The 23592-nt window shown below is 47.0% G+C and overlaps 1 protein-coding gene across 5 annotated transcripts in view; it reads right to left on the reverse strand.

Moving 5' to 3' along the window:
• Positions 1-23592, reverse strand: part of nab (NGFI-A-binding protein homolog) — a 941120-nt gene that overhangs the window by 354632 nt on the left and 562896 nt on the right. For all 5 annotated transcript variants that reach the window (XM_072288146.1, XM_072288148.1, XM_072288145.1 and 2 more), the window contains 2 exons: positions 16341-16442; positions 11947-12084 (listed from right to left, as the gene is read on the reverse strand). In XM_072288146.1, coding sequence (XP_072144247.1) covers positions 11947-12084; positions 16341-16442 — 240 coding nt within the window. The remainder of the gene's footprint in view (positions 1-11946; positions 12085-16340; positions 16443-23592) is intronic.

Raw genomic sequence — 23592 nt, forward strand, 5'->3', positions numbered from 1 at the left:
CGCCCCCTGCTACGCTTCCCTTCCCTTGGAATCCATTCGGTAACCATTAATGACCATCGGTTATCTTCCCTCCTCATTACATGTCCTGCCCATGCCCATTTCTTTTTATTGCTTTCAACTAAGATGTCATTAACTCGCGTTTGTTGCCTCACCCAATCTGCTCTTTTCTTATCCCTTAACGTTACACCCATCATTCTTCTTTCCATAGCTCGTTGCGTCGCCCTCAATTTAAGTAGATCCCTTTTCGTAAGCCTCCAGGTTTCTGCCCCGTACGTGAGCACTGGTCAGACACAGCTGTCATATACTTTTCTTTTGAGGGATAATGGCAACCTGCTGTTCATGATCTGAGAATGCCTGCCAAACGCACCCCAGCACATTCTTATTCTTCTGATTATTTCAGTCTCATGATCTGGATCCGCAGTCACTACCTGTCCTAAGTAGATGTATTCCCTTACCACTTAAGTCCAGTGCCTCGCTACCTATCGTAAACTGCTGTTCTCTTCCGAGACTGTTAAACAGTACTTTAGTTTTCTGCAGATTAATTTTTAGACCCACTCTTCTGCTTTGCCTCTCCAGGTTAGTGAGCATGCATTGCAATTGGTCCCCTGAGTTACTAAGCAAGGCAGTATCATCAGCGAATCGCAAGTTACTAAGGTATTTTCCATCAACTTTTATCCCCACTTCTTCCCAATTCAGGTCTGTGAATACCTCCTGTAAACACGCTGTGAATAGCATTGGAGAGATCGTCTCTCCCTGGCTGACGCCTTTCTTTATTGGGATTTTGTTGCTTTCTTTATGGAGGACTGCGGTGGTTGTGGAGCCGCTATACATATTTTTCAGTATTTTTACATACGGCTCGTCTACACCCTGATTCCGTAATGCCTCCATAACTGCTGAGGTTTCGACAGAATCAAACGCTTTCTCGTAATCAATGAAAGCTATATATAGGGGATGGTTATATTCCGCACATTTCTCTATCACCTGATTGATAGTGTGAGTTCGGCTTTTGTTGAGTAGCCTTTACAGAATCCTGCCTGTTTCTTTGCTTGATAGAAGTCTAAGGTGTTCCTGATTCTATTTGCGATTACCTTAGTAAATAGTTTGTAGGCAACTGACAGTAAGCTGATCGGTCTATTATTTTTCAAGTCTTTGGCGTACCCTTTCTTATTGATTAGGATTAGCTCAAGCTAATCCTAATCCTAGCTAGCAGCTAGCTCAAGACAGGGTAATTGGAGATCGCTGGGTCAGGCCTTCGTCCTGCAGTGGCCATAAAAACAGGCTGGTGATTATATTGCTCGCGATTAATAAATAGGCACTCAGTGCATAGCAAACAGGCAGATCGAGGGAACGGCCTGAATGTGTGGTTGAATGCGAACAACGCAGATACTGGCAAAACTGCCTGAAATCATAAGTTCTAACAGGGAACTCACATGAAAGTGCTAGTACTGGTGAATTCAGATATTCGAGTTTCGCATGGAATTATTGAGGCTTAGCCGCATTGAACAGTGAAAACAGAAAACCTAATTGCTCCGTAAACAGGTCACGTGTTTCGGGAGCGTACCGCTTTACAGGTTAAACTATACATAGAACGGTTAAACATGAGAAACGGCAAAACCACTGTTTTTAGTTATATTTCTTAATCGTTTGTAAATGAGCGACACTGTGGAAAGAATATCCGACGGAGGTGACCTTAGTTGAACTGTGCAAATATATCGTCTGAAATCGGGGCACTAAAAAGCTTGTCTCGTACTTCTCGGCGGAATATTCCTTCTCTTACGTGAATGACGGCCCACGTACGGACGATATTCAAGGACTTGCCTCTGCACTCTTCGCTCAACATACAATGAATTATTGTGTATATTCGTTCGCCATGGCAACGGCAAAAGGAATGCTCGCGCTAATGCTGACAGAACATGCATAAGAAGCTGCAAGAAGGTTGCTAGTTTCATGTGTGCGCACAGCCTTTTCCTGTGCTAGCGCGCACTTTCGTGACTGGCGGTCGGTCGGCAGTCGGAGAAGCGTTGCGCACTGCGAGTCTGTGGGAACAATGGCTGCGAGCCTCGGAGTCGGGAGAGGGCACAAAGATGGCGGCCGCCGATTGGGCGAGGGAGCAAACGTGGCGGCGCGGCATCGGTTGAAAACTGGCGCAGGGAAACGTGCGATGCGAACGTCAGCTCGGGGGAAAAAAGTGAATGCAGACCACCGGAGGAAACTACAGAAAGAGTGAAAGGAGATTAAACATCGCACGCGCCAAAATCCAATCGCATATTTTCAAGGCGGATACAAAGGCAGCCTCAACACCTCCCGCCTTCGCCTGCTGGAAGCCCTGCTGCTCCCTGCGACAGCGTTTTTTTTTATTGTTTGTTTTTTGCTTGTCCTTTTCAGCGCTTGTCTTTCTCGCTTGCTCGAAGAATGACGGAGAAAATAAAATGTGCACTGAAGGAGGCAAACTCCGCCCATTCAATTCAGGGACGTTTTTAAGAAGGAAAACAAGGTGAGATCTGAAGAAAGGTTTAAAAGCAGTAGCGGGCAAGTATAAATAACGAAAGGCAGCCGACCAGGCCCCTCCTCCCGATGCGAGATAAAGAACGGATTTGCAGAACGGCGCCCGGCGACAAACACTGACCGAAAAGAGAGACAGAAAAAAATGGCCTGAAAAAAAAAGAGACACTCCCAACAGGGAGATAGAAGAATAAAGGGGGAGGCTTTAAGAAGACGGATGGCGGTTCCATGCCACCGTCACTGCACGGAGGGGGAAAAAATGGGAAAAGGCGGCCCTGGGAGGAGGAAACGGGGGAGCCGAGGTGAGAAAGGCGGTTTGCTCCCACGTCGGTCACGTGACGGCTTACCTCTCCACCACTCTTCGCTGCTCTAAGCTTTTTCCCGCCCTGTCACCGTACCTTGCAACTTTTTATTTACATTTCTGGCAATACGAAGAGCGGAGCAGTACAAAAGAAAAGTCCAAGCAGAGGGTTGCTGCAGCTTGGTTGCTTCTGGTGCTCCACCAAAAATCCCTTCCGCGTTACAGATCTGTACTATAACATCTGTTTTGTGTCTTTGTCCACGCGGCTCCGAGCTCATTTTTTATTTGTTTTGGTATGGTCGTCGCTATTGAGAAGGAAAAAAGAAAAAGAAGGTAAAGCAAAAACAAGCAGGTGAGAGAAGCGAAGGGTTTGTCACGCACGCTGATATCGCGTAAACCACCGCACCCACGACGGACAGTGGACAAGGTAAGGAAGGGGGGGAAAGGAGGAACGCTGCCACATCAGCTCCCAGGCCAGGCAATGCTTGCAGAGACGAAAAAAGTGCGTGTGCAGAAGGGACGCCCGGGGGTGACGTCATAGCGCAAGCTAACCGACGGTACGGCCTGACCCACGTACCGAGACACTGCTTACACGTATATGAACACGTTCCACTTAGGCAAAATGCCCATTCGAAATGCGACCGTACGGTTTCACATCTAATCCTACCCGCAGAATTCTATCAATATACGCGAGAGACGGGGGGAGCAAGAACACGTACGCGTAATAACAATTTCTTCACTTAACTACAGCGTTACAATACCTGACCAGCTTGTGCCTCGCCTGATGTTGATTCTTTAGGGAATACCTATCGCCTCGATAAGCGAAGTATTTCTAGCGAGACTAATGTGCTGTGATCCACCTTTTTTTAAAAGAGATGTTGGAACTGCCCGTGTTCAAATGGTATAAGAGCGTCAGCAAACAAGTCTGTTTTAGCATTCAAAGCCAGTTGTGGTCGCCGGCATAGCGGTTCGAAACTAAATTCACCATTCTACTGGGCAAGGGTGCACAGACAACAGAGTAATACCGCGCCTTGGTGAATTTATTTACTCAAATACTTTAGTGGGGGTGCCGCTTGAGTGGTACAGGGCAAAGAGCTCGAACACGTATCGACATACTATGATTGCATTGCACAACATGCTAGCAGTGGTTCTCAATACAAGCGATGAACCGTTTTAAACAAAATAGTGTTATAGGATTGATAAAACCGAGGGACTGGTAATACTCCGTCTGGTCTACCGGCATTCGCACACCAGAAGACAGCGTCCGTTGGGACAGCCGTCTTCGCGGATGGTTATTGGCCCAGTCGAACCCAGCAAGTAGGGCGCCCTCTGTTCAGTTCAGAAGGAGATTGTTGAACCCAAATGGAGGGGCGCTTCCTGACCGTCAACGTGTATATGACGAAGGAGAGCGAAACCAAGAAAGAGCTTCCGTTCTGCTTTATTATGCTTTCGTTAGTTTCCCGAAGTCGTGCATGCCGAAGGTTCCGTGCGGAGACGCTGAACATGATCGAAAACCTGGAACATCCTAGCGATGCGAGAAAGAAGAGAGTTGCGTACAGTGATCTCGCGCATCATTCCCATCACGTGATCGAGCCGAGCTGTACAGAAAAGAAATCGATTTAACGCTTATTACACGGGCACTCTCCCACTTGCCCTTCGAGGTATGGGGCCAAGCTTGCCGCACGTGATATCGCTCCCCTTTTCGCGCGTTCTCCTCAATTCACACTCACTGTGCACAAGGCTTTCGTGGAGGAGAAGGAAAGTCACTAAACACACACGCTCCCCGGATCTCTGCGTGCCTTATGAAGCACAACTAGCAAAATTAGATGTGCAGTACGCATTAGCTATAGGATATTTCTCCCTAATAAATTTCGTCGAATCAGCTCAAGGTGAAACAGCCACTTTGCCGATGTTATCTTTGAAATAATCGTTGCCCCTTCCCTCCATTGATGCAAATCCTTCGCGTGCATTCACTATTTTAGCATTGCGTAGGTATTCCCCGCATATCACGTCGCATTACCATCGTTGCAAAGTCGCGTATCGAAATGCGACACACCGTGCGTCATGTTTTCGAGCAGCAACTCACTAGCACCGCTTGCAGTTTATTACTAACAAACAGCGGCTACAGCTTTGCGGGCAGCGTGCCGACCATGAATGCTTTGTGCATCCTTTTATTAACGTGTTTCAAGCAATTTTTTTTTATTGTAAACGCAGTGTACTGCAGCATTTATTCTCAATAGATCTATTATTTCTACCATCTACTGGCTTCACGATATGGAAAACAAAACGAAAATTTCCAACATTTGAAATATTTACGCGTGAGGGGCGTTGCGTAGCGACGCGAATACCCAAAGTGCCGTTATCTGTTGATGTGCTAGAAGTTAAGCAACAAAATTAATTAATTTAAAAAGGAAATTCCACTGATAATACAGAATGTAGTCAGCAACGAAGAGCGCAAAATACAGCGACAAATGAAATGGGGCAAAATTTCCGTTGTCGGACAATCCATACAAAGTCGTAGAAAAATTCAACGATTTCATTAGTGGCTAATTCTCACAGTCTAGTTTGTGTTTTCTTTTTATAAATGTAGAACTTAAGAAGTGTATCTTCCCTGAACATTTCCGCCATCTGCCTTTATATAGTCGGTAATAAACGCAGTAAGTCCCTTCTTTTGCGCTTGAAGACGTTCATTGAGGTGTTTTTATTTTTAGAAATACTGTCAACCCTCAGTTGAGGGTCATAACAGGGAGGGATGTTACATATACGTTCATACAAGACAGCCAGATACAAAAGAAATATGCACATGCACTACAGTGTCCTACGAATACAATACAAGATACGATATACCGACTGTAAGACATGTATTCAAATGTTCAACCAGCTGCCGCACGCACACAAACAGAAAAGAGGAAAAAGATAAAAAAAAGAAAAGAAAAACACTTTACAATATCCACATGGTACACTTTTAGTAAAGAATCTTGATTGCATCCGTAAAGAATGCAGTATCAGAACTGAGAACAATTTCTGCCGGCAGCTTGTTCCACAGCTCTATTTATTTTTGGTTCATATGTTATATCTCCGCGGTAAGGAATTTTTAGGCAACAAAATAAATCAATGACAGCATCTTCTGCAATCGCTTATTCCTGTCGCCTGCTGAACTCCTCGTGTCGTCAACTATAAACCACTCTCAGCTGCCAACAATTTTGTATTCTTTCTGTGCGCTCGCAAAATGTGCACCGATAACTGTGAGCTCCAGGTATGGAGATGTTATGTCGACTTTTCTATCGCATGCGCGTGTCTCATGCCGTGAAATCAAGAGTATGTACGAATCACTAAAGACAAGAAGATATTTTCTTCTTGCGCTCATCCATGACGAAACAACATTGCTGGTGAGGCTATAGGAATCGGTATTCAGCATATTGAGACACGGGCGATCTTCACCTCCATGCACTTGAAAGAACCGTTTAAACACAGAGCGCCCACAAGCGCTTATGCAATAGAGATGAAGTCGAGAGTATGACGGAAGCCTGTCCGGTCGGGATGATGCATACTTAAAAGGATGAGGTCTGGACACCGACCAAAAATGGTTTAAAATAGTTATTTACGTTTCGGCTCCCCCACGGGAGCCTTGTTCACAATGAAAGAAGCGGCAGAGCTGGCGCCCCTTTTTATGTGCGTCTCAAAACATGATTAAGGCACCTGGCATACATGGGCGGCAGATTGCCTTCGTTGCGATTAAGAGTGTGCGCCGTGGTTTGGATGATTAGGGACTCAGGTAAAGACGCGAAGAATGATTCCGTTCCTTCGCAATCACGCGAGATTTCTCCCACTTAGTCTTATGTGATGTGGCTGCGCAGTGTTCGGCCAAGGCATTCGATGCAACGTGTTGTTTCTGGACGTCATTCATGTGTTGCTTAAGTCTTGTTTTGAAGTCGCCGGTTTCACCGACGTAGACATACCGACAGTCCGCACACGGAATGACATACACCACGCCTGGGAACGTGTCCTTTTCCAAAGGGTCTTTCACATGCACGAGCTCGTGTCTTCCGGGAGGGAACGTGCGAAGCCTGCACGTCATATGACCGCAGGACGCGTGCAAGAGTCTCGCTTATGCCGGGGACGTACGGAATCGAAGCCCGTCTTTTGGGGGGTCCAGGCTGGGTGGGTATACTGTGCGAGCAAGCTGGCGCCCTACTGAGTCAATGACGTACTCAGGGTACCCGCAAGCCATTAATTCCCTCCGCACAAGTGCATTGTCCGCCATGCGGTCTTCCGCTGTTGTGCACACGTTTTTTGCCCGACGAAGAAGAGAGCCGACAACAGACCTCTTTTGCGAAGCAGGGTGCACCAATTTGTAGTTTAGGTAGCGGCCCGTGTGAGTGTGCTTCCTAAACACCTTGAATAACAGGTTTGGCCCTTCTCGCTGCACAAGGGTGTCCAGGAACGGCAGTCGCCCTTCAGATTCCACTTCAACGGTGAACTTGATTGCTACTTGTATATTGTTTAGGTGAGCCACGAAAGGGTCAAGGTTTTTCCTTTGCAAAATACTGAAACAGTCGTCGACATATCTGAGGAAGACTTTAGGAACCGGTGTAAACGAGGACAACGCTTGAGCTTCGATAGCCTCCATTGTTAGGTTAGCTACTGTGACCGAAATCGACGCACCCATTGCTGCTCCGTGTACTTGCCGATAAAATTTCTTCTGGAACGTGACCCGTGTCGACGAGATTTGGACTAAGTGTGGTTTCCAAGGCAGAACGGCATCTGTTGCAAGCGAGGATCATGGATTGCAAGGACCAAGTACGAAGACTTACGAATGATGCTTTCTTTTCTCGGCGGCGTCTCGAGGATCACTGCCCAGAAGAGGTGGCACGCATACAACTGCAAGCAAATGTTCAAGCCAGTCTTCGCGCTCGGAAAGATGAGCAATGCCACGACAGGAAATTCGAAAGGCTGAAGCAGTGCAGCACAGCACGTCCGCCAAATGCCCTCAAAAACTCTGTGTACAACTTGTCCTCATACCAGCCTGACGGCTACGAAATGGCAGTTCTAAGTCTAGGTCTCAACTTCAACACGGGACCTGCAACGGACACGAAGAAAGTAATATGCGCCGCTGAGCGCGCTGTGAACTTGGTCGACCAATCCCGCCGTGACGAGGCTCGCACACGCGTTGTAAACGTATTGTCGAAGTTGCACGCCCAACCCACCGTGGACACCTTGTGCAAGCAAGAACGTGATGCCGTCAAGAGGCTGCAGGAGAATCGGGATATTGTCGTACTTCCCGCCGACAATGGGAACGCTACCGTCCTTCTAGACAGGAGCAAATACATCAAAAATATGTGCTTGCTATTGAGTGACGTTTACACGTACGCCAGCGTCACAAGAGACCCGACACCCAAGCTTCAGAGGGACCTGCAGAAACTGCTCGCCGACGTCTTCCGTGTAGTGCCGCCTCAGCACAAGCAGTTGTAATACAGATTGCTTTGCCACAATGGATCTGCTCCAGCAATATACGGCCTACCGAAAATGCACAAGCCCGATGTTCCCCTGCGCCCCATTGTGGACTTCACACGTTCGCCGCTCCACAAGCTGTCAAATTTTCTTCACAGAATGATTTCGCCACTCGTTGGAAAACGTGCCACGCACATACGCAACACGTACTACTTCATTGACAAGGTTAAAGGGACAAGCGTCCACCCCGACGAAGTCTTAGTTTCTTTTGACGTGGTCTCACTGTTTACAAGCGTACCAATAGACATGGCCGTGGAAGTTTGCGTCGCCGCCCTTGACGAAGACACGACGTTGCCTGACAGATCCCCAATCGATGTGCATGACCTAGGTAGGCTACTAAAATTTTGCCTATCAAATACGTATTTCACGTTCACGAAGAAATTTTATCGGCAAGTACACGGAACAGCAATGGGTGCGTCGACTTCGGTCACAGTAGCTAACCTAACAATGGAGGCTATCGAAGCTCAAGCGTTGTCCTCGTTTACACCGGTTCCTAAAGTCTTCCTCAGATATGTCGACGACTGTTTCAGTATTTTGCAAAGGAAAAACCTTGACCCTTTCGTGGCTCACCTAAACAATATACAAGTAGCAATCAAGTTCACCGTTGAAGTGGAATCTGAAGGGCGACTGCCGTTCCTGGACACCCTTGTGCAGCGAGAAGGGCCAAACCTGTTATTCAAGGTGTTTAGGAAGCACACTCACACGGGCCGCTACCTAAACTACAAATTGGTGCACCCTGCTTCGCAAAAGAGGTCTGTTGTCGGCTCTCTTCTTCGTCGGGCAAAAAACGTGTGCACAACAGCGGAAGACCGCATGGCGGACAATGCACTTGTGCGGAGGGAATTAATGGCTTGCGGGTACCCTGAGTACGTCATTGACTCAGTAGGGCGCCAGCTTGCTCGCACAGTATACCCACCCAGCCTGGACCCCCCAAAAGACGGGCTTCGATTCCGTACGTCCCCGGCATAAGCGAGACTCTTGCACGCGTCCTGCGGTCATATGACGTGCAGGCTTCGCACGTTCCCTCCCGGAAGACACGAGCTCGTGCATGTGAAAGACCCTTTGGAAAAGGACACGTTCCCAGGCGTGGTGTATGTCATTCCGTGTGCGGACTGTCGGTATGTCTACGTCGGTGAAACCGGCGACTTCAAAACAAGACTTAAGCAACACATGAATGACGTCCAGAAACGACACGTTGCATCGAATGCCTTGGCCGAACACTGCGCAGCCACATCACATAAGACTAAGTGGGAGAAATCTCGCGTGATTGCGAAGGAACGGAATCATTCTTCGCGTCTTTACCTGAGTCCCTAATCATCCAAACCACGGCGCACACTCTTAATCGCAACGAAGGCAATCTGCCGCCCATGTATGCCAGGTGCCTTAATCATGTTTTGAGACGCACATAAAAAGGGGCGCCAGCTCTGCCGCTTCTTTCATTGTGAACAAGGCTCCCGTGGGGGAGCCGAAACGTAAATAACTATTTTAAACCATTTTTGGTCGGTGTGCAGACCTCATCCTTTTAAGTATGCAATAGAGATATACAAGCAATCAATTTATACGGGAAAGCAATTATGCAAATGATCTTGATTGTTGGCCTCGGTTTACTCTGATGGTCTGAATCATGCAGAAAAAGAAAAGGCGCCAAGTAATCACCCAACAATCTCAATGTTATCATCATGTTTGTGCTCAGTTCCAGGTAAGTGCTCCGGCGAAAACGCAGTGCGTGCTCGCAATGAGCCTTTCGCCATGATCATTTCTACAGTAAAGCTGTTTGTTGAAAACTAAAATCAATTCTCTCTAAACCCTAAACCAATAAAAAAAGCTCAGAGCCCTTCCACTGTGTGAAGAAGCATGACCAAGCGAAGCTGTGTATGTGGGCCCCTTAATGCCTCCACCGCGGGCCCGCCTGGTATTGCGCTACCTTCGGTATGGGCCCACGTAAGGCGAGTGTTAAGCGCCTGCTTCGCCTGCGCGGCGGTTTGGCTCGGCATTGCAATATCTTCGAGATCTTTTACTGCATGCGGACACGATAGTGGGGAACAAGCCTTTAACATCTTCGCTGTAAAAAAAGAATAAAGGAAAAAAATCACCGATTACAATACTCTTTAAGGCGATATTTGAGCGCACCTCTATACGTGTGATGGTGGTAACAACTTTATAAAAATTGTTCTCAGGTAAGATATCGCCGGCCCGTATGCTGTTTTCGTTTGTCGATATATTGGCTCGCGCGGTCAACTTGTCTCGTGTGGCGCGACTGCTTCTTTAATCTGGACACCGCGAGAGCCAGCGCGCGGGTGACGCGTGGGCGCCACTGATAGGAGCCGCCGCCGACCCCGCAGACGACGCGCGCTATTCTGGCGCCATCTCGAAGCCATCGTCGTCTCACTACGCTTTCGTTCTCACCCCTTTCGCTATACCTTTCTCCTCCGCTTTCATCATCGCGTCTTTCATACGCGAAAGATGAAAGCGAACGCTTTCATCTTTCGCTGCGCTCGTTCGTTTGGTTACGCCGACGCTCGCTGCAGGCGCTTTTACAACAAGACGGGTGAAAGAATTAATGCAATGGTTTCCAATGTACACAAGCTTCTGCAACATACTCACAAGAATGCAGTGGTGTTCGAAACTATTCGATCTACAAAAACTATGTTTGCAGAATAACGACAAGATTATTCGAAGGTTATCTACAAGCCACTGAAAGCGTGTAACGTGCTTTAGGAAGCACCGCTTTGAAGTGGCCCTGAACCTATTTATATCAAAGATGGGAAATCCATTTGAAGTTAAGATAGGCAATTTCATAAATACTTTGCCGCAACAAGTATTTCAATGCGTTCCGCGGAAGCGGAGTTATTACCAATCAAACACGGCCTTCGCGGTGCTTGCGCTCCACCTTCAATGCCTCGCACTGCTAAGGCTACGGCAGAGCGGGGCGTGCCCACAACGCTCCGCCTTCCAAATTTCCTCACGGCGCGTAATTCAAGTCTCATGTTGGATGTTAGCGTAGACGCCACTAGTTCCGATTCCGGTGCCCACGACGCGCTAAACGGAAGCCAAACGCGGTTGTCCTCAGCGAGCCACAGTGTGCTTAGCCAGTGCCCTTGTTGCGGCACCCCGCGGGGGCCACGGTATCTGTGCTACGTAGCAGACCACAGCTACCAATAGCGACCAGGTGTGGGAATCCGCTTTATTGCGAAATAAAGCGTTGAGAAGGAACTGAGGAGCAGGCTTCTGTTGAAAAGAGGGCGTTTGAGAGAAAGGTGAGTTTGCGCTCCGATTACGAGCTCCACGCACCGCGTGCGACAGCAAAACTACTATCCGTGAACTGTGTTATTTCACCCAGTCCGAGGGGTGGTTAAAGGCCTCTTTAACGATACAGCACATGGAGCTGATCATAGCACCCTGAAACGTGTAAATGTGTAGATTACTTATAGTTGTCGGTACACTGATTTGATAGGTCAGTTTCCTCCTTCATACGGCTCTGTGTAAGATATTTCTGGTACAGAAATACGATTCCGACAGCAATCACAGCACGACAAAGGGTCGATGTACACTGAGATTTCCTATCCTCTACCCCGTTCATAAATGCGTGCAGACAGCTTCCGTGCACGAGTGCAAAAAGAAGCGGACATTACCTGGGTTGTTGACCCACTCCTGCAGCGCCTTCTGCAACCTTCTAACGTGAAGAGGTTTGCTGGCCATGCCCACGAGGGCCATGATCTCGAGGAACTCTTCTTCACCCGCCTCGCACAATTGCTGCACATCATCGCCTCCTGCGCATGCGCCACATGATTGGCTTCTTTTATTAAAAGCACATGTTGGCTCGACAAGTTGCGACACTCCTACAATCAATGCCACCAAGAAAAAAGGTTCACGAAGGCAATAATCATACGGCTTCCTTTAACACATGATGAGTGAATGCTGCTAAACACATTTCCCTTCTGCTGAACGCAGAAGGGAGAGGCAGTAGTGCACAAGGTCCCAGCTGTCTTCTTCGCGACAAAATGTGCACGAAAATTATTAAACAGACGGGAGCAAAAAAACTGAACTGTGATGTTCCCTTGAAACAAAGCTAAAGGAAGCTTCGCGTTAGAAATGATGGAGTAACCGTGTGCCTTGCCATTTAGAAAAAAAAAAGGACCAACTGTAAGCTTAGTAAAAAGTTATTTTTATTAATGAACCCGCTTTGCATGCAGTTATGATGACTGTCATAACATGATGATTATCACTGCGCTCAGCCTAGGTCAGGCTATAGTTCTTGCCTCATCTGTTTCGTCGAGCTTCGTGGGTTCCTGCGCCTTTATGCCATTCGCACGAAGCATGTAGAGTAGAAGGTGGCGCTAAATAAGAAGTTCCGTGATTCGTACCTATTTGATCAGTAGTTTGTACACATAGGCTCCCATACAAAGCCGATTGACCGGGAGTTTGTAAACACAACAGGGATCCAAATCTCGCAGAAGTATTGCTTTACTTTGACTGCACCCCACGGATTCACACACATTCACACGAAGCCACTAGTTGCCCACTTAAAAAAAAAAATTAAAACCTCACCATCACTATTTGGCAGCCCATTTGGTCGCCAGCACTCCGCAATGCTACCGCGCCTCACATTCTCGACGTATTTTGTTTGCAGAGCCGTCGACAGCATGTCCCAAAGCAACATAATCGCGTAGCCCCGTCGTAATTGGCCGGCTGAGGCCCTGCCGACGACGCCTTCGATTTACTTGCGCTCAACAAGGTCGTGGAGCAAGTGCGAAAGAACGCCGCTGCAAGCTGCCGCCTCTTTCGCACGCGTTCGCCGAAAGGCTCTCGCCGCAACCACGTCCGGTGCGTCCCCACGCTCGCTCCTTACCTGACCACCTCCTCAATTCAGGCCCTCCAGCGCCAAAAGTTCCTAACCCTGGCCCGCACGTTGTGTCTGCCTTGCAAGCTGCCCGAACATCGACACATTGTTCGCACCAGGTCCTAGTGGCCACTGTTCTCTGCCTCAACCATAGCGCACTCCTGGCGACGAGCCCACATGTTGCGTAGGTTATGTGCACGCATTTTTCGGATGTGATGAACAATGCCTTTCTCTTCTACGAATTTTCGTAACATAGCATCGAGATCCTTCTGTTGGTGTGATGGTGAACTCCAATAAAAAAAGCAAGTGACCTTTGCTCCATCGTGGGAGAAACAGCGATGTCCTCCCTTATATGTTCGCCTTTAGTTGGAGCACCTGTCCTCCATCATTAATGGGAACAACGGTTCCGCCCTCTCCAAAATTGTGCATGGCCGACTCCAGGCAAGCGAAGTGATGGATGACACTAAACTTACGAAACGTACAATCTGTCTCAACTACAAAACAACCTGCGCGTCCTGAGCAGAGTGTACGTTTCCATGGATATTTGCAAGACAAAATCCCACTAAGCTTTCTTTAGCGCATGCTTGCAAGGAATGCATGCGCAAGTACGACATGATTTTGCAGCGATGCCTTCTGGTCGATTGCCACCTTTATCAAACACTGTTGATGGCCGGCCGATCGTGCTGATAACGCGGGCGGAGCCTCGCTATGACCACAGATGAAGTGCTAAAAATATAGCGTCGGAAAAGACACCGTTGGAATATCACGGCGCTGAACTTGCGCAAAACGTTAGGTTTACACACACTGTTGTAAAGAAAATATGGGCAACCCTAGAGGAGAAGCTACTCCATCGCGCCCACGCACTGAAAGTGGTAAACGCAAGGGCGCCGCCAGTTTGGCGCGTAGGCCTGCAGGCGCAAACGACGAGACGCTCCAGGCGAGACGCGCAATCGAACGCGATCCCGAGCAAATTTACCGAAGAATGGGTTGAATTGCATACGGCAGGCATTGCGTAATCTTGACTGGAAGCTTACCAATGTCATTGAAAAGAAAATTGTACAATCGTTGCATTCCACCCGTACTAACATACGGAACATGAACTTCGAGGTCAGCGAAGAAGCTCGAGAACAACACGTTAAAGACCGTGCAAAGAGCCAACGATACGAAAAATGCTACGCATTGCTTTAAGATACACTTTTTCGTCCACGAGCCCGTACTACTGAATTTATCAGCTCATTTTTTTTTCACGAGCAGCAAGTGACTGGAACGGCCTTGCCCATCATATCGCTGTCGTAACCTGCCCATCAACATTTGCGACTGCTGTAAACGCCTACAGCTTGTAAACCCCGCCCCTTACGTAGCACTCCAAAAGGGGTCTTTAGGGAAGATAAACTGATGATGTGAAGAAGTCGGTGTGGATCAGAGAGCAAAGGGTGCAGTTCATGTTCTAGTAGACAATAAGAGAAAAAAATGGAGCTGGGCAGGCTATGGAGCTGCGCAAGCGTAGGGCAGACAACCGACCGACCATTAGAGTTATAGAATGGGCTCCAAGGGAAGGGAAGCGCCGTCAAAGTCGGCAGAAAATTAGGCGAGGTCATGAAATTAGAAAAGTTGCAGAAGCAAGTTAGAATCACTGGCGAAAGAGAGGAGTACGTGACCGCTGGGATGGGGCTTCGTCCGACAGTGGACATAGAAAGATGATGATGATGATGATGATGATGATGATGATGATGATGATGATGATGATGATGCACTGGATATGTGATGACACTTCGTATGTGCCGCTGGTGCTACTGGGTAAGCAGTCCCTGAGGCCAATGGGTATTTATTTCTTTATTTATTTTTGACAACGTTTACGGCCCTTGCGGGAATTACAGTAAGAAGTGGTAATGCATTCTTAGAAATGCAGAAAAATATCAAACGGAATCAATCTGGAAACGGTGCAACATTATACATTTGATTAGCGATACAAATCATTACATAGGTGTACATTCGTCTAATAGTGCGGCAAAAGAAGAAAAACACGAAGTAACGAAAAAAAAAACAGATATACTCAAACTAAAAAATATGCTCTAAAGCTGCTTTGAAGTTGGAAGTCTCTTGAATGGCAGCTAAGCCATTCAAGACACTCCCGGTATTGACGGTATTGATGAAAGTGATGATGATAACTGACGAAAAAAATTTTCGTAGGCCATTCACGTCAAACAAACTCTTTCTCTCCAGTGCTGCTCTGAGAATATATTATGTGGTTCATACACCCAATTCTCACCTCCAGCTTTCTCAAGAAGACCTTCTCTTTAATCGACGTTTGACTGGCGTTCCAATTTCGTTTTCTGTTTCCTTGAGATAAGAAAGATGGGGCTGTTTGGCTCAGCAACACGTGCTTGCACAGGCAAGAATTAAGTTTGAGTGCGCAACGAATACCTGGTGAGCAGAATTCGTTGTGCACTGCTGAAGATGGATGTTCTAGCATTCTCCTGCCGAAAGCGAAGTTTATACTGTAATCATGTTATGCATGCCAAGAAGATGACAAATGCAGAGGTCATGAGCGTCTGTATTTTCAGGCGGTGCGATGTGCGCGATGAAAAGCGCATTGGCCGGCCTTCGCTCGCTTGTGTGGAAAGTGCGCGGGAAGCAATAAAGGACCTTCGACTGTTGGCTATTTCAGAAGTCAAGGGCAGAATGCGCTCCCTTCTGTGCGAAATTGTCACAAATTTTGGTCGGACAAGATATTGCAAGCGACGCTGCGTTTCAGGCAGAACTGATGTCGTGATATCGACGACAAATTTTCATTACAGTGGCATAAAAAAGTAAGTGATAGCTGTTCTTTTTGATAAATTCCTAAATTATTATGCATGGTTACATTGACTATGCATCACGCTCACTATAAAAAAAAGTGTTCTGTTTTTAAAGCAAAGCTTTTGTCGCTCGATGCTGTCAAGGAATAGCACAGGCACGCGTGCCGGAATCGATACCCTCGCTATGCAAAGAACGCGCATTTCTTTAATGCGCCTTTCTTTAATTTCATATCATTGACGCAAGCTCAAGATGATTGTTGACAGAAGGCTTGTTTTAAGGCGCGGCAAAACGTACAGCATTACAACAATTGCACTATAATGAGCGGGATATCAGCCTACTGCCGCATGATTAGCTCAAGTGATAAGCGTTTCGGGTAGTGTCACTTACCTTGACAAATAAAGGTATCGTAGTATGAGAGAAGGTTGGCTCGCTGGAGGACCCTGTACAACTGCAGCTCGGATTCGTTGGTGGGTTGCGACGTCATCGCGACTGCAAAGAGAGAACACGCACTGGTGACTTGCACGTCCCCGCAATTTCCCGCGTTACATTGGAAACGAAAAATGTGCTTTTACGTGCCAAAACCACGACCTGATTATGGCGCAAGCCGTAGTGGGGGATTCCGGAAATTTGGACTACCTGGGGTTCTGTGACGTGCACCTAAATATAAGCACTCTTATGTTTTTTGCATTTTGCCCCCGTCGAAAATGCCGCCGCTGTGGCCGGCACTCAACCCTGCGACCTTGTACTTAGCAGCGCAACAACCATATCCACTAAGCAACCACGGCGGGTTTACTTTGGAAATTGCGATCAAATTATATTCCTAGGTAACCTTGGTCAAATTATCGAATGAGCTGCGTACGCAAGACATCTGAAGGTTACCCTGATTATGTCAAAACGAACCGCAAATTGCCGCGCAATCCCTTCTTCGTCCATTGGACGTTGTACACTTGGAAATTCTGTACGATCGATACCGCGGCGCCTACTCGCACAGTTTTAACGTGAATAGGCATTCGTGATTCTTTATAACACAAGACGAGACAAAGAAGGATGAAGTCATGGATGAACCCTCTTTCCCACTGTTGTGTTCACCTTGCCACCCAAATGCTGAGGCACTGAAGGCGTAGACCTTCATGCTGACCACATTTGTACCACCAGAGAATCAATGGGCGGAATACACCTTCGGAAAGTGACCGACGCTGCGGCCAGGTTTCTTAAAAGAAGCAGGGCTCCATCCATCACAGGAGAACGCAAATTCCGTTCTGGTGGACAACACTAAAGCACTTCTATACAATCACTCGTTAAATCTCATCAATTGCCAGGCAAGTCATCGGTCGGTGCATACGGCTAGTGTGGTGTCAGTTGCACAGCGACGCGGTGTGTCGCACCTCCAAACGCCCTAAGCGATCCGGCTTGGCCGAGCCGGCCAAACAACGCAGTATGGACAGCTGGGCTAGTTGGTTATGATTAGCATTATGAAACGTAGTTCCAGCGCACATTTGGACAAGGACGAGGAGGGAAAGACAACACGACACAGACAACACAGTTGAAGTCCGGCGTTCGTGTTTTCTTTCTCTCCTCGTCCTTGTCCAAATGTGCGCTGGAACTATGTTTCAAACAACGCAGGTCTGATCGCGCACACACACAGGGCGAAACAAGCGCTCGCGATACCGTCACCGGAAGCGAGTCTCGCAGTAAAAAAATGCAAGACGAGGCGCGCACCGTGACGTGACACGAACTTCGCGCTCCGGTATGGGACTTTGCTTGCCAAGGCTAGACGAGGGTAAGTGGCGAGGGTGCCCATCTTAGCAGCGAACTTCGTCCCCCGAGTTCGCGACACTTGAAACATTTCTGTCGGCTAATAATGAACCAACCTGAAAAAGTCTTGAGGTAGAGCGCTCCCTAGAGGACACGCAACAACTGACAACGAGAACCAAAATTTGCTACGTGGCGTGGTGAGGAAGCGCTTTAAGGCATGATACAAGGCAACGCTCAGGAAAACAAAAAAGGAAGAAGAAAGAAGAAACAAATAGCGAAAATCGAACTTCGGTCAGAAACCAATCAAGATGATTCACAAAGTAAGCGAAGTTTAGAAGCGTAGACTCTTGGGCCCGTTGGTGCATCATGTATTGTCGTTGAGCGGAAATACGGGCGCGAAGAAACGGAGTGGACAGGACGGACGCTCAGCGAATCTTGCACGGTTTTGTGTCTGCGCTCGTATACGCGTTCTTTATGATCCCTTATAGTTGAAGTGTGATCGTCTTGTGTCGCTGCCTTATGCATTTTTGCTTTTGAGCTCCGTAAGCTATATATGTTTTTTTTTATTTGTCTTGGAAAGCGTTGTACACAGTTTCTAGTGCTTGCTTGTTAGTTTTTGGTTTTACGATTAGTATTTTAGAACTCTCACGTTATATTTTATTTCATTTTTAAAATTAAGCTCCGGTGTATTGCGGGCCAGAACCACAATTCCACTATTTTGACCTCCTCTGCTGGTCCCCCTTTCACCGAAGAGGAAATGATGAAGCTCATTAGGGCCCAGGACCATACCTCTCAAATCCTGGCAGTCCAGAGGGCTCGCGAGAGGGCCGTCAGGTTTCACCTGATGGTCCCCGAGTGGGCCTAGCCAGGTGACGTCGAGTTTGCTCGCGTCTATTGTGGACCAAATAAAGTTGTTTCACTCACTCACTCACCTCCTAGTGTTTTTTTAGCGTATACGCAAGCATATTACACGGGTGTTTGAATGCGATGAGCATTCTTAGAATACTTGACGCACTTTCTGGTGTCTATCAATCGATCACTTTCCGGTTCTCTAATCATTTTGCCGCCTTCTTGGGTTACCGAGTAGTCCATGGTCTAATGTGCACAGTATTTGACTGCCGTGCTGCGGTCACGTGGTTCCGAACCCACCACGGGACGCCAACCTTGGTCACAGGATACGAGCCGCTGGGCATGTGCCTGTCTTAAATAATAGAAAATCAATTTACTATTTGTCCAGTGCTAGCCGGAATCTCAAAGCACAGGGATAGAAAGTTGCGCGAGTTGGTACGTAACATGACCTTGAATTGTAGCGTGAAGTGACACAGCCAGAGACTAGAAGCAGACACGAGGTGCGCTTACATATACTAAGACATCTATATAAATAAGACAATCTTGCCCGAATACACGCACGCGCACACTCAACGGTGGCACAGCGAAACTAAACGCGGGAGAGCAACGCTCACGCGTGACATCTTTGCGGCGGTAATACGTTAGATTGCTTCGATGCCGATCAAGGTCGGCACTCATCGCGAGACGGGTTCTGCCGGAATGTCGTGCACACCACCGCCGTACTGCGGCCGTCCGGGATCGGGCTCCGCCACGCAGCGCCATTGCACGGAAGTTCCGGCAGCGGAAGCTTGTTCTGCTTCTTGCCGCCGGCGATGCTGACGAACTCGTTAATTGAAGCAGACCACTGTTATTATTATCATCGCGGTGGCGATTATACGACCGCCGGCGCTGACGTCCATTACCGCATACGGCGCATGCACGGCTATAGAGCGCAGCAACGACAGACGCAGAATGCATGCAAAACGACGGTTGCAGCGTTGTTGCAGGCACGAGCGTTGTGCGCAAGAATTTTACGGGCGTTGGCTTTCAGCCTTGTTGGTTCGACGTCGTCATCTAGTCTATTGCGAAAAGAAGCTTCAGTAACAACGGACAGCAGACGAGACGTGCCCAAGCACTTGTGTGCGTCTCCTCTGCGGTCCGTTGTATCTCAAGGCCTTGCGCTAAACACCAGAGAATGATGCGCACAGCACACTATACCGTTTCAGTTGAGACGTGTATGAGCGCGCCGTCATTCTACTTTGAACCTGTGACGCCATCGAGGAGCGACGCCTGTTCGTTCTGCGCAGCACCGGCGTGCTGCGTCGCTCCAGCATGTGGCGCGCGCTTGCGTCATCGCACACCCACATTTCAGTTGGCCGACCCCGACTACAAGCTTCCGCGTGCGATTTCTACCGAGCCCTACGTATCTTTGTGCGAGGACTCTTTCTGGTCTTCTCTTGTTTTAATTGTCCCTTATCGCTTACAAAGCTACCAATCATGTACATTTACTCTATTATAACGATATTAACGATTATTTTAACGATTATTTGCAAATTACGAATTTTTGTTCATATACAAGCCATCACACTTTTCGCGTGACGGTGCTGGGGTACTCGCCGAAGAATGCTCACGCATTAAAACTCGCGTGCCATGCGCTCCATTCACTGACACCATCACTCAGACTAAATAGCCGGGCGTGTCGGTTTTCCCCGTAAAGAACATTTCTATATCTTACGATTAGTATAATCCTTTCGATTGTATTTTTCTGTAGAGAAGTATACCTGAAACTGTGGCCAAATAACGACCCATTTTTGGCAAAGAGTCTGAATAGACGGTACACGGTTTTTTTTTTTTTTTTTTTTTTTGAAAGAAAAGGCCTTGAGCATTTTCTGTTGACAATAAAAACACATATTCCCTTCCGTGGCCTTACTTGATGAAACCTATGACTTTATGAAATTTAAAGTTATCTAGTGAATTATTTATTTATTTACAGGATACTACAGACCTCATGTGGTCTACGCACAGAGAATAAAAGCGTGCGTATCTTATCTGAAGGAAAAGGCTGTCACGCTTATCCAACTGGTCTAGCAGAATTGCCTGAATATTACTTTCTAACATTATCGGCACGCCCCTCCACGTGAGACTCGGTCACGCTCAAATGCGGTGCACGAGGGCGGAAAAACACAGTCATCGGCAGTCCCAGGGTGAAGCCACGCTTCGGTAACGGCAGCTACATGTAGGTTACGTGTGTACAGCGTGATTTCAAGTGCTTCTGCTTTGTTAACTGTGCTTTTGTGCATTTAAGTTTAAAATAGTGCCTTGACCCCAACTGCTGGAAATATTTAGAACTGATGTTGAACAGCGTGAATAAAACAAGAACACAAGGAAACAAATACCACAGACAAGCTCTGTGTTACTAATCTTCTCTTAAGATCTTACTGATGCTGGAAATATTTTGTCAATTTGAATTCGACGAAGATGGGAGGAGTTGAACACATTTATTTGCTGAGTCATTCCATACTAATGTTTACATATTAACTTTTGGTTTTTCAAGAAATAACATAGCTTTATGTCCGTTCGCCCTCTCCTATGCAGCTGAATCTAAAAGCAATTTCCGTCGTTGCAATGTTTCCTGTGAGCAGTCACGCCAAATGTAAATGCAGAAAATATAGCCTTTTGATTATAGCATCGGAAAATATATCCTTTATTCATTGAAATCTGTAAAATTGAGTATTATAGGGCGCTGTTTCCAACCACTTTTCTTTTCACCAAGCCGATGAATAACGGCTTACGAAGAAACCGATACACCAAGACTCGATGCGGTATGCCAGACTCACACACACGAGTCAGCCAGAACTCTTCCAAAAATGTTCACCTCAAGAACGCAACGTACACGTCATGAAGGCCACGGGTTTTTTCACGAGGGCCGTTCCGATTGAACGGAAGCATGACGTGTGTGTAATATTCGCGTACGCGCATGGACGAAAATCGAGGCAACCCATATGTCCAGCTGTCCTAAACCTCTGAAGCTTTAAGTTGCCCTTGTGCACTGTCCGTTTGATGGCATAGCACATTTGCTCATAGATGAGCTTCTTGTCGGGCTAGTTGGAACAGCAATGGATATAAATAGAGAGCAGATGAAAGACCAAACGCTTGGTCCTTCGTCTCGTTTTTCTTTTTCTTTCAATTATGGCGCTAAATACCTTGCCACGCATTTGCTCATTTCGCAATGGATTTAAGGTTTCAATTAAAAAAGCGGTTTCATATTTTTTGTGCTACTCTAAGTGCGTTCGAGCAATTTTAAGATTCAGGAAAGTAAAGTTACAACACAGTGTCACAGCCTTTTATTCAAATCGAACTAATCTGACGTGAGAAGCGACCTTAAACATTCCTTAGGTCAATTTGCAGGCCTAAAATTATTTCGACGACAACGAGCAATATCGAGTAGCGCCTGATTTCGCTGTGTGGCGCGTCTTTTTTACCCTGCCTCCGTGAGGTGGCGTTAACGCGATCTTCAGGAAGATTGCGTGTGGCTGCAACGTCCCACGTATTTCTCGACTGGACGGGAGGGGACGATGAAGCTGGCTGTTCATTGTTCAAGTTTCCTTTATGTAATTTAAGGTATAATGTATAAAGAATAGTTTTCATGTCGATGTGCTTCCAATAACGTGAACCCTGAAGTAAAAACTGTTTGGAGACCACTGTTACTTTACAAAGCACTTCTTTGCAAGATGCGATAATACGGGAAGGAGGAGCTTATGTGGCTCGGATGAGCCTCATACAATTTTGTGACTAGATTTCAAATCGTGAATGGAGAACTTTTTATTTTTGTTTTCAGATGCTGTTTTAGATGAGCCGTTAGAACTGTTTTGTAAACTAAGAGAGTAAGCGCACAAGCAATCGCGATGCGGCTATGCTGCGCTGTTGACGCAGGCTAAGGCTGGTTTGGCCGCCATGTGCATACTTACTGCACGTCTGTTGTTTTTTGTTACTACAGGTGGTTCTTGAGTATGTGGCAGAGAACTCCCGTTTCATCTCTGGGATTGCTGGTAGCAATTCGTAACATAGTTCGCATTTTATTTTCGTTTCCGAGACTTCCAACGTGAGGGTAAAAGCGACCGCAATGCTACAAAAATACCTGGATACTGAGCTGTTTGCTGCTTAGCGCAGTAAAAAGAAAATTTGCTTTGTTGGCGTAGATCACTTTTCTGAGGCGTCACTCTGTTGTCGGACCCACTCATCTAGGCGAATTCGCCCACTTTTCTTGAGGAAATATCACACAAGAACAACTGAAAAGGCCATGCAAGGTTGACTCCTCCCGAACTATTTGGTTCACGTGAAAAATCAAACCAAGGAATGCAAGTATAATGTTGAGTAGAAGCTTGACTATCAGCTGAGGTTCATTGTAGCAGGTTGTTCGTACATAAGAAAAAAAATAATCCTAAAAAATAAATGCAGATGCCATATTTGTAACTATAGGCTCGTAGCAAGGCGTAGTGATCTATTTAATTTTATATTATAAACGTAATCATTCGGACAACCTTGTTGCTTAATATGTACGGATAGCTCGTGTCTGTCTCTCCGTTGTAGATCACGTGGCTGCTGCTGTTTCTCATTGAACAAGAGTGGTAATGTGACATAGGAGTGAGAAGGCGATTGAGGCTGCGGAAGCGTTTCAAATAGGGAATAACCGCGACCCATGTGCGTCAGCCGTTCAGTACATCTGATGAAATTGAGAATAAATGGTTTACCAGAACTCTGTTGTGATTCACTGCGCACACTTTGTCTTTCTTGCATTGCTCTGTTTGCTTCCAAATTAATTTTCAGTCGCCACTCATCGCTCATCATTTGTTCTACTCGACTTGTGTCAACGCTTTCATGCTGTTCCTTGAATAAGTAACATATTTTCTTGGGCGAGTTGCTTCAGGAGTGAGAAGGAAAACAGATGCGCTAAAGAAACAAGGAACAAGCGAGTAGATAAGACTGGCGCTTACTTCTAGCTGACGTTTATTGAAGAAACGTGATATTTAAGAGTACAGCAAATGACCAGCATGGG

Source organism: Dermacentor andersoni, chromosome 5 (genome assembly GCF_023375885.2).
Source record: "Dermacentor andersoni chromosome 5, qqDerAnde1_hic_scaffold, whole genome shotgun sequence".
Lineage (NCBI taxonomy): Eukaryota > Metazoa > Arthropoda > Arachnida > Ixodida > Ixodidae > Dermacentor > Dermacentor andersoni.